This window comes from Lithobates pipiens, unplaced genomic scaffold (genome assembly GCF_037356315.1).
Source record: "Lithobates pipiens isolate NorthernLeopardFrog02 unplaced genomic scaffold, aLitPip1_a1.2 Scaffold_8, whole genome shotgun sequence".
Classification (NCBI taxonomy): domain Eukaryota; kingdom Metazoa; phylum Chordata; class Amphibia; order Anura; family Ranidae; genus Lithobates; species Lithobates pipiens.
Window position 1 is genome coordinate 164,325,869 of NW_027507903.1, and position 12,364 is coordinate 164,338,232.

General features: G+C 38.7%; 1 protein-coding gene across 1 annotated transcript in view; it reads left to right on the forward strand.

The window, feature by feature from the left end:
• The window catches only part of SEMA3A (semaphorin 3A), a 308,087-nt gene that overhangs the window by 248,626 nt on the left and 47,097 nt on the right, over positions 1–12,364 (forward strand). The window contains exons 13-14 of the mRNA XM_077469953.1: positions 3,293–3,334; positions 7,562–7,719. Of these exons, the coding sequence (XP_077326079.1) occupies positions 3,293–3,334; positions 7,562–7,719 (200 nt within the window). The remainder of the gene's footprint in view (positions 1–3,292; positions 3,335–7,561; positions 7,720–12,364) is intronic.

The following is a 12,364-nucleotide window of genomic DNA, read 5'->3' on the forward strand; positions in this document are numbered from 1 at the left end:
AAATTTCAGGGACCGTGAGCCTGGCAGGCGCAGCCTTCTGCAATGCTCCATGACCCCTCAAATCTTTTTGCATTCCAACAGTAACCACAGTGCCAGGCACCTGCTGTGCCCATTCTCTGACATTCTAAGAGCCAGACTGTATCAAAAATGACAAAGAATTTACTAAGCCAAATAAAACCCTTAAATGACATGACTCACCAGCTGCTGGGGGCTTCACTGTCTCCTGACCAGCTTCCCCCTCCAGCAGCATTCTCCTGTCTGAGCCGTGTGGTGCTTGCCTGATTGGCAACACCTGTGGGATGTCAGCATGCCAGTCTCCTTGCTGCACTGTAACCTCCTCCTGCTGTACTTGCACTGAAGCCTCATACGTCCACCCTCTTCTGTTCCTCACAGCTGGCCATCCCACTCTTTCCCTGCACTCCACTCTCATCACAGGCAAAGGAGAATAAGACCTCCTCCCTTTTCTCATTCTGCCACCCCGCCCCGCCATGGCTCCTCCTTCTGCCCATCTGTTCTCATTCTGCACACGAACCTCTTCAGTGGGTACACTTGCCTGACAGCTCCTCTCCAGCGGCACACTGTGCCTGGGTCTCCCACACCGCACAGGTTTCTCCTCTTGTTGTGTCATCTACAGTGTCTGTGAGGGCTCCGCCAGCACACCACTGTCAATGCTATTCCTCTCTTCTTCCCCTGCGTTATCAGACAGACAGTGGTACAGCCATGACTCTCCTCCCTCACCACTTGCTCTATCCAGCAGCTGCCTGACAAGAGCTTCCATGCTGCAGCCATGGGGAAAGAGGGAGAACTCTATCTCCCAGCCCTTAAATAAACTCTCCCAAGTTTTCCAGAAGATTCCCTGGCTTCCCATTGGTCCTTTAACCTGGTCCTGAAAAAACCTTAAAGGGGACAGCACCCTAATCAAATGCTGGTCTGAATGCTGTAATCCCAAAATAAAAATATGAAACAATGGGACGGGATGGCACAATATCAAGAAAGTGGGCCCATATTGTGCCTCTTTTATACATTCCTTTTTTGTCTGTTCTGATTTTACTTGAGAAAAGATTTTTCACTGTGTGTGTCTAGATTTTTTTAAATTTCACCCAGTGATAATGATAAGGCAATAAAAGGTTTTCAGCTTTTGCATTGGTCTTAAACATAAAAAATGTTTATAATCAGTTTAAAATATTACATAATATGGTTCTTCAATACAGTAACACCAAAGCTTTCTGATTGTGTTGCCATATATTTAACATATATCTTAAAACTAGTGAGTAGATTTGTATTTTGTTTTACAGGTGCTAGCTTAAAATAATGTGCTGGTCTTGTTATGCATTGTGTTAAGTAGTTGTCATAGAAACAAACCTACATGCATATGCAGTTTCTAAACTTTATAATAATTATCATTTATTTTTAGTGGAAGTAATTGGCTAGCTGCAAGGTGCACCAATTGCAGTACAAACTATTTTGTGCCTTAGGGCTCATGGAATATTAGCAATGCATTAGTACAACTTTCAGTACTTTTATTAAGTCTGTCTTATAGTGTGTTGCCTCCTTACCTATTAAATGTATTGTTAAATAAATGTTACTTGCAAATGACTTGTTGCAGCAATTTGCACATAGCATTGATAATAATTTATGCAGTCATGTATTATTATAAATAAATATAGTTATGTAATGTATTTGTATATATCAGTAATGGTGAACCTTTTTGAGCCCAAGTGCCCAAACTGCGACACAAAACCAACTTATTTCTTACAAAGCGCCAACACAGAATTAAATCTACCAGTGGCTCTGTACAGAGGATGGGATTGATCACTGGCACTGATGCAAGGAAGGGAGCCGGTTCCTCTGTGACTGCACCATCAGTGCAAGTGACTGCCTGGCTGGGGGATTCCCCTGGCGTGCTGACAGAGAGGGCTTGGTGTGCCAGCTGTTGCAATGCTTGTCATAGGTTCACCATCACTGGTATATATAGTTCACTTTGAGTCAATCACACTTGGCTGCAATGAATGTATAGCAATGGTGACCTTGTTTTCATGTTATAAACCACAGAATGCTATTGCTGCTCTTTCATTGTGCAGTATGCAGGCAATAATTTCCTTCCACCACAAGACCTCCTTAGTCTTTAAAGTGATTCTAAAGACATAAGTTTTTTTTTTTACCTTAATACATTCTATGTATTAAGGTAAAAAACCTTCTACATGCAGCCCCACCCAGCTCCTCCTAAATACTTACCTCAGATCAATCTCAATCCAGTTATGTAAATGAGAGCCGCAGCTCTCTCTCTCTCTCCTCATTGAACAGAGAGACACCAGCATTAGTCATTGGCTTCTGCTGCTGTCATCACAGCCAGTGAGGAAGGGAACAGGAGGCAGGGCTAATCTGTGCTCTGTGTGTCAATGGACACACTGAGCCTACTCGGGAGCAAATTTGCACGAGTGCCCCCATAGCAAGTAGCCTGCTATGGGGGCAGTCAACAGGGGGGAGGGGCCAGAAGCACCTGTGAGGGACCCAAGAAAAAGAGGATTGAGTCTGCTCTGTGCAAAAGCATTACACAGAGCAGCTAATTATGACATGTTTGTTTAAAAAAAAAATTGTGCCTTTAGAATCGCTTTACTGCCCAACTTCAGGAATAAGGAAAATACCCTTGCAGTGGGCCCACCACCCACATGTACTGCTAGGGTTTAATGCTCATTAACTCAAAGAAAGAGGAATAAGGTGTATGACTTATCTTACCCCTAGCTCTGATTTGTGGGCATTTATTTGCTACCCTCCCAAACAATGCAGAATTATTGTGTGACTGTGCCCCAGAGCACCCTACAAAAGAAAATGCATGGGGCTGCTCACACAGATTAAGGGAGCCTGCTGAAGTGAGTAATAAGGGAAACATTATATTTAATTCCTCATCATCTAATGATCAAGAGAATGTAACTCTGGCTGTGTGGCAGAATAGCATTGCAAGGATAGTTTAGTTGTAATTTTCAGATTTAGGCCTTAGTGATTTAAACATCTCCACCATTGGGAAAAAAAGGTTTTTTCTTATGACAGTTGTTTTATGAAGTTAACAAGACAAATTGGAGTCTGATATATTGAAAGTGGGATAAAATGTGAATTGTTCCACACAACATCCAGTTAGACTACAGCTGTGTTTTTCTAGTAGTTTAGAACGTCTAAAGTGTGTCTGACTGGAATTGGGATCAACTTCCTAGTTTTTATACATAAGCTCCATTGTGCCTTCTGGTTTTAAGTAAAAGTTATTTTATGCTAACCTGGGTTTTTCTTCTCGCTACAGGAGCCTACTGCTATTACAGCCATGGAGATTTCCACAAAGCAAGTATGCAGTGGCTTTTACATTACTTACTATGTTTCTATTGTTCTAAGGCATAGCTACTAGACAAAACCTAAGCAAAAATGTCTGTTGTATTAATAAATTGGCATTTAGCGTTCTTCCAGTATATAGTAAAAAGTTTAAAAATACAATTCGTTTATTATTATTTAACTGCATACATAATAATGCATTGCATTATTTTATCATACTGTTTACAGCATTTTACTTTTCCAGTAAAATTACATTATGTCTTTTTTAAGCTCAGAGCAAATCAAAATTCTACAACAATCACCTTAATATATGATAATATATGTGAATGTATATATTGTCACAGGTTTCATAACAATGGGTCCCATAGCAGTTATTATAATCTAGCAGTCAATTTCAAGCATGGCTTACAGAATGGAAGTAATCATCATACATGCCTACTTAAAGCAAAGCGTTAAATTTGCCAGCACGCTGAATCAATTCTCTGCGGTGAAAATCAGGACAGTCTGTATATGTAACTAGCTTCTATTGTCACCAGCTCTACACTGGCTTTTGTGCTTCAGTATTTTTTAGTGAGCGCACCTATCAGAGTTGTTGGTCAATAATAAAGTGTCGAAGAAGATAGGCAGGGCTAGAGACCAGAAGAGTTGGTTGCTATACTGTAAGTAAATGAAACCTCCCCAGTACTGAGTACAATACTAAGATGCTCTTCAGAGTTTTAGGCCCCTTTCACACGGACAGATAGAATGGTGCTTTTAGCTGCAGATTTTCTAGTTTTCTACCGCAGCTAAAAGCAGACAATGCTTTCCTACGGCCCTATTTACACACAGCGTTTAGCTGCAAATTCATTACATGCGGTTCGGTGCGAATAGAAAAAATAGAATTGAATGCGTCCAGGTGCGATGTAGCGCAGCTATATGCACATAACCGCAGGTAATCGCAGTCTTTTGTGTCAACTGTGGCTAGCAGCGTGAGAAGGGATTCAAGGGATCAAAAAAATAAATAAAAAAAGGGTTGCTATTGGAACAACTATATTAGATAACTGCAGCTGAACGCAACTGCACAGAAACGCACATAAACGCAGGTAATCGCACTGTACAAATGCAGCTGATCACTGTGCTTGGAGTCTTGAATTTCACAGAAAAAAATAAACATGCTAAACTGCGGCAGAGAGCCGCCCGTGTGAAAGGGGCCTTAGACAAGGCATATAAGTGTTTGTGTTATAATATAAATTGGAGTTTCACAGGTTTAGTATTGCCACTAGTGCAATTCAAGTGAATCTGGAACACATAAGAGTGTTGGTATATCAGACTTAAATTATTCAGACACTATTTTGATTTTGAAATCTATAGCAGATTAATTAGCAGGAATTTTGAATGCTTTTGTTAAAATCGTTGACTCTCTCTCTTGCATAGCTGCCTAGAGCTGTAAGCTTTTGGTCCTGCTATGCATGAGCCACTGCTTCTCCATTACCCAAGATTATTATTTTGTGGCCTATTCTTTTTAATTATCCAGGTAGCAGTAGGGATGTGCAATAGAATGTGACTTACAGCAACGAGGAATTTTGGGATGCTGCAGTCAGATATGATAGATGCATTCCAATGCATTTCTATGGATTACTGCACTGTACACAGTATTATTTGTTTTAGAAATATTTTAGCACATGTTTATAATGAAGTAGATTTGATATCAGACTGTTTACATTGAATTACAGAATAACATGACCCAGCAAGCTTTTTGAATCAAAGTTAAGAACGTAAACTAGATTTGTATTGGGTGGAATCCACTTCCACTTTTTAAATTAGTTATTTTTAAATCATTAACTGTCAATGCAGACTATTTAGCTATGTATTTTTAAACTTGGAAAGCAAAACTTGAAGTTAGACATTAAATGTGCCTGCCATCCCTTGATAGTTTCTTTTCACGCTCAAATGCAGTTTTCTCAAATTGCAGATGAGGTTATGCATAATACATAGCCAAAACAATGTAGCAAAGAATATATTTTAAATGAAGATAACAGTGAATCTGTGATATAGTTTTTATGCTGTTGCATAATACAAATGATCACATTAGAAATCATTTGATCAGAAATATTTTTATGTCATACAATTCCAGCAGAATATTTAGGATTGTGCACATTGTTATGGAAGCATATTACAGCCATTTAAACAAATGCTACAGCACAGTTTGGAAACAGCTTGTGCAAAGCATATGGGCTCTTTTTTCTGTCTGAGTTAATTGTGTTTGGCAAAGAAACATGTTTTATTTGAGATGAGGGAAGGATCTGTTGTGCTGGCAGTAGTACAGTTAAATTAATCAAAATCTATATACTTTGCATAACCCCGGAAACACTAAAGAAAATCTACAGGCCTGCTGATGTTCTGCCTTTTAAAAAGTTCTAGATTCATTGCAAGGTGAAAACAAACTGCTTCTCACATATTTTTGCAGAAAAAATTTATATCATACTTTCCAAACACTGGCTTCAGCTGCTGACTACAATTTCTATTTTTTTTTTCTTTAAAGCATGTTTAATAAAACTAGCATAATTACATTTTTGTTCTTAGAACGTTAATCAGAATGGCTATAATAAAAATTATTTTATTGCATTCCATAAAGGGACACCTGCTTTTGCTCGCTTTTTTTATTTTTATTTCTCTTTTCCCACTAATGTGATGTGGATGATTAATTTTGGGGATAGTATATTTAAATGTGTGATCCGTTCGGACCGCGTTGTCGGATAATCCGCCCGTGTGTCGGCTCCATCTGACTTTTTCCATCGGACTATCCGATCAACAAAGTGTGAGAGCTGGATATAAAATTTTCCGACAACATGATCCGATCGGACTATGTGTGATCGTTTGTAGAGAATTCTGATTGGACAAAGTGCCACGCATGCTCAGATTAAAGTACGAGAGCAAAGCTATTGGCTACTAGGCAGACCGTGGTCCTGTTGGAACAAATGAACGTCATCGCGCTCCACACGATCGGATTTTCCAACAAATTTGTCCGACCATGTGTATGCAACACCAGTTTCAGACAAAATCCGTCAGAAAAAATCCGACTGATTTTGTGGTCGGAATTTCCGACCGTGTGTACAAGGGCTAAAGGATCCTGATGCAGCTGATTTAAGTATGCACTCAAGCAGATAAGATCCCTTGAGTGCAGACTAGGAAGAGGGTAAGTATGAAGAGAGACTAATGCTGGCCATACACTATACGAAAAATCATGCAAACCCAATTTCGAAAAAAAGAACGTTCGGTCGCGAGCGCAAACGATAGTACCATCATGTAATGACTGATAAATCTTTCAGTGGACATAAATAAATACATTTTATCTTAGTTTTTTTACATATAACCAGTGCAGACAGGTCGGACGGATAACACATTAAACTTTCAATTTATGGTTCGTTCGGCGGAAAATTTCCAAACTTGTCCTTCGTTTTTTTTCAGCTCAAAAACATCCAAATGATTATCGATTTTGTGCCCATTAACTGGCCAAAAAAACGAACGAACGAACGAACGGTTTAATGACCGAATTTAGGCCGACTTTTCGTATAGTATATGGCCAGCATTAGGCCTTATTTACATGGGCTTTAGCTTGTATAGGAATAATGTGTAACAGCAAGCTCCTACAAGGCGTTTTCAGAGCTTTCTGCAAGCTTTGGTAAAGCCTTACCATACCACACAGCTCCAATTTGGAAACTCAAACACAGATTTTATTGGTCCTGACTGTCACAGGAAATAAAACGTTTTTTTAAAGCTGCTTGGATGTTTGCTAAAAGCTTTGCAAAAGCTTGTTGAAAGTAAGTCAAAAGTTTTGCAAACGTTTGCTGTACGCACCGCTCTTATACAACCTGAAGGCTATATGAACAAGGCCTTTAGGGTAAGCCATTGCTGTCTGTGCTGGGAGCTTAGTGTTCAAACCAGCCCCAATGTCCTGCTGCCAAAAGTCTGAAGCTTTCTGGATAAATAAAAGTTTGAATCCTCTTAAGGAGATTTACAATTTTGCAGAACAAAATAGACATATGTAAAATGCTTCCATCAGTAATATTGAGAGCTAAATATTGCTGCCTTTTGGGTGTTAAAATAAAATGAAAATTATTGCAAGACTTTTATTTTTAATACTTTTAGTGTGACATTATATTTTATTCAAAATCTTCAGTAACATTTTACTGGACCAATACATAAATTCTATCTAAGCATGCCGTTTACTTAACCAATTTTTTTTTTAATGTCCACTTTACAGCAACAACTGTACATTGGCTCCCCTGTTGGAGTTTCCCAGCTCCCTTTACACCGCTGTGATGTTTATGGAAAAGCATGTGCTGAATGTTGTCTTGCCAGGGACCCCTATTGTGCCTGGGATGGTTCTTCATGCTCCCGCTACTTTCCAACTGCTAAAAGGTGATAACCTTTAAGACATACTGCTTATTGTATTAGCCTTTTGGGTATTATGTTGTGTGCCTCTTTTACATTCTTCTGACATGTCATAATCTCCATAACATATGGCGCTGTGGTGGTAAGAGAAAAAGCAAAGGAAGGCAGATGGTATGTATTAAGTTTTATTTTGTAGCATGAGATTATATGCCTTGAATATGCACACGTTCTTTTGCCCTGAAATTGCCTTTGTTTTTTTAAGACTGCGGTAGCTGTAGTATTAAGATAATATTCATAATAACCTATCAGTTAGCAAACTGATCTAACAGATACGAGATAGGGATTCTACCTGCATAGCCAACAAGAAGAGTTTTATAATTACAATAAAATAACAAAAAAAAAATTATGTGTGATGTTTAAACTGGATCTCCCCACTTTATATATGTTTTACTGCATAGAAAGAAGTAGTGAGTAAAAATGTAGGTTGTCATTGCTGACCTCGCCTTGAGGAAATACTAGGTGCATGGCTGTCATGCTAATCTAATGATGTCAATACTTATAAGTTTTGGATTTTTTTTTCTTTTTTACTGAGCAGAGTTTTTGATCTGAATACTGTGCAAGAGCCATGTTGCTTGACAGCTGAAGTCTGGACAGCTTCTGTCACACTGCAAAGTTATGCATCTCACGTGTGCTGCTGAATAAGGCGAGGTTGGCATAGGGCTGCAGCACTATGTAATAATAAAAATATAACATAGTCCAGTACTTTAATTTTCATCAAACCTGATTTTATTAGACAAAAAAAATAAAAAATTGGACACATCCTGCATACACCATCAATAAATAAATAGTATTTTACACGAGAAAACATATATTTAAAAAAAAAAAAAAACATATGGGTCAGTGTGATATTAAATAATATTTAATAATATATAATATTTATTATTAAATATCAGCACATGACAATTGAGAGTGTGAAGTGAAGTGAAGGCACGCAAATGTTTAAATGCCCCTTAATCCTGTGCATTACAGTGATATGGGATAAATCCTGATTTCGTGATCGTCTTTACTAATCTCTAAATATTTTTTTGGCTAATGCCATCATCATCAACATGATACACTAAAAGGAGTTATTGTGGAGGAAGAGTGTAGAACTTAATAAAGACATTAATACATAATTAAATTACTTATATTATTTGTGACAAACATATGCAAGCCTCCTCTCTTTCATTCATTTCAAAGAGCTCCAACAACAGTTGAGAAGATACAAAGTTACCACTTAACTACTTGAACATGCTTTGTGGCTCAAATTTCATAATCTCATCTGTTGACTTAGTTTCCACACTTGACATTTGTTTGATATCTTCATTAGTGCTATAAATACAGTAGGTCTATAGATTTTTCCCAGCCCTATTCTTTGAATAAATAAACTCAAAATTATTTTGAAAAAAGCCCCCTGTGTCCAGTTGTTTATTTTAAAATAGAAATGTCAAATAGCCGTAGTCAGCTGTGGATTTTTTAATAGAACAAATGAATGCACTGCTTATGAAAATCAGATTTGTAAGGGGCTCTTGTATTTAAATGTTATTGCTTTCTATTGAAAATGTCCTTGAACAAATTGAATCACCTCTATGCAATTTTGCAATCTGCTCTTAGCCTGCACAGAGTAGACTGTAAGTAATCTATTCAATAAACATCCTTCCAAGACATAGAAGACACCCTGCACTTCCCTTTCAGCCTTTGTATGAAATGACTTTGATCCCCAGCAGAAAATAACTGATTATCCCTCTATAACAGCTGACATGACTGATGCAACCAAGTGTCTCTACACCAAGAATACTTGACTTTTGTATACAGGAAGCTGAGTGAGATGATTAGAAGCGGATTTACAGCTCTGTTCGGAGACTAATCCCCTTTGCTGTGTCCTGACTTTGCAATTCCTCTAGCAGTTTTCTACAATGACATTTTACTATTTAGACCAAGCTTTGTGTGCTCAGCTTTTATTTGTGAATGAAGTCCTGGTAGTGTATAGTATAAAAAAAAATTAAAAAAGGATATATTCTTATATAAAAACAACAATTATAGATTTTGTTTTGCAAACATTTTAAGAATTATAATGTTTTTTTATAATGAACATCATATACACAATATTATCCTATGCAGGTGAAAATATGCAGGTGTTGAATCAATGATATGCATTGATTGACATGATGTTCAGATATGATACACTATTCTTAAATAACATATTTACATTTGGTGGTCAGGGTAACATAGGACTAATCTTGCAGTTTTAGCAAACAGATGGTTAAATCGCTGATTGCTGTACCTTCCAAAGGTTCTAGCAGCTGAATTTTGTAGACTAGGTTGGATCTTGTATGAAGCCAGGATTGTCTTGTTCTTGCTGCTTGAAACTGAATCAACCTTTTCCCCAGATACCAACCATAAATTAACACCATGACACTGAAATTGGCAAAATATTGGCTTCGGCAACTTTATTGGTTTACATAATACCATATATAAATCTTTTATTTCAAATAATACATTTTATACCACTTGATACAAAAAAAAACATATTAACTGCCCAGTTGTTAGAACTCGGGCAGCTTTTTAAAAGCATCGACATTGTACCATTTACCAAAAAGTCCCCCCTAGAAATCCAGGGTGATCCAACCACATAAAGAGTGCCAGCGACTGGGGAGGAAGGGAGGGAGCGCTTGTGCTGCTGCTCTGGTCCAGGAGAAAAGGAATAAGCCCCAGTGCAGCAGTGTTTAAATAACCTCTCCTAGCTAACCAGAATATTCCAAGGATTTCTATTGGATCCCGGAATCCTCCAGCTTAAAATCTTAAAGGGACAGTAACTTTTTCAGCGTAAACACTGGCGGACTTAGAAAGTAGTTTTGCAGCCCAATATTTCCGCCGGACTTGGGTTTCAGCAGACAATAAGTTCGTGAGTATGCTAGTCCGGCGGACTAAGGATGGCGCATGCTCAGAAGAAAGTAAGCTATTGACTACTGGCTATTGAACTTCCTTTTTATAGTCCCGTCATACGTACTGTACGTCATCACGCTAGCAATCGCTGGACTTTCCGTGTGTCCGTGTGTGGCCAAGTCCGTTCGGTAGAAAGTCCGCCAGATTGTTTGCCGGACTAAGTACGCCGGACAATTCGATCGTGTGTACGTGGCATAATAGACTATCCTATATACACCATATATACTATCCTAATTATCATAGTAAGAGGTACATGGCCACTGTCTCAAGTCGGTGGGCCCCTAATTGTACCCCCCTTTTCCATTCTCCTGTTAATAAAGATAAACTTCAGGCAAGCAGCTTAATGCACAGATGCCATGCATATAATATAAGAGGGCTATTTTACCTGACAAAGTCTTTGAATTTTCATCCATCTGATCCTGAAACTTGCACAGCTCTGAGGCTGGAATTCTCTGTTGCAATTACAAAACACTTAAGCTCCCTACACACTGGCCTGTGTGTAAAGTATGTCGGTCTCTCCTTCTGTTTGGCCAGCCTCGGTTGGACATGCATGCTGAAAAACCAGCAGCCCACCAACTCTCAATCAACTCTCTCAGCCAATGGCAGAGAGCGCTGATCATAGTGTTCTGGTGGTGGGGCTGCCCCCTCTCAGAACACAATAGCTCAGAGGTGGAGATTGCTGGACTAACCTCACATGGTTAGTACAATGTCTCCAACCGTAAACTGTTAGCCCTTGTACACACGGTCGGACATTCCGATGGACAATATCCGATAGGACCGTGTTGTCGGATAATCTGACAGAGTGTGGGCTCCATCGGACTATTTCCGTCAGAGTATCCATCGGACCAAGTTTTCCAGCTGGGCTATAAAATTTTCCGACAACATGATCCGATCGGACTTTGTCCGATCATGTGTAGAGAATTCCGATTGGACAAAATGCCACGCATGCTCAGATCAAATTCCTAGACCAAAGCTATTGGCTACCAGCCTGAACATAGTCCCGTCCTAACAAAATAACGTCATCACGTTAAGTATGATCGGATTTGGTTGTCAGAATGTCCGACCGTGTGTACAAGGGCTATGTGTGTACCCAGCTTTACATGTCTTGTCCCTCTCCCATCTTGTGACAAAACAGTGTAAATAGTAGAATCAAACTGATAAGTTCAAATCTCTCTTCTCATATGAACATATCCCTTGTTTGCACAGAACCACTGCACCACTTGATCTTCCTCTCCCAGTCTCAGCTCTACTGTGAGGGGACTGCAAGAGGCTGATGGCAGTTGAATTTCAGCTACTTGCACTACTTGTTTTTAAAAATGGATACAGAACTATATTAATGTGTATCTTTTTATATCTTCATGGAGTTCAGCCTTAAATACATGGAGGATCCAGTGACAAGACTGATAAACCTTTATAGTAGCTTTGAAGGTTAGTGAAGCTGGGAACCAAGTGCAGCGATCTTGCCATTTAGGTCCCAGAAAGATATGCAAAGTGTGGATGATTTAGCCCATCAACAACCACACAAAATTAAAGTAAGACTTATATACTAAACAGTAGTCACACTTTCTCCATTTATATCACATTTTTTATTGTTTTGGAGCTCTTTATAGTCACTCTCAATAAAACTTTAGCTTATTGTTTCTGTTTGTCTTGGTTTTAATTGGATGATTTTACAATTATTTTTTAT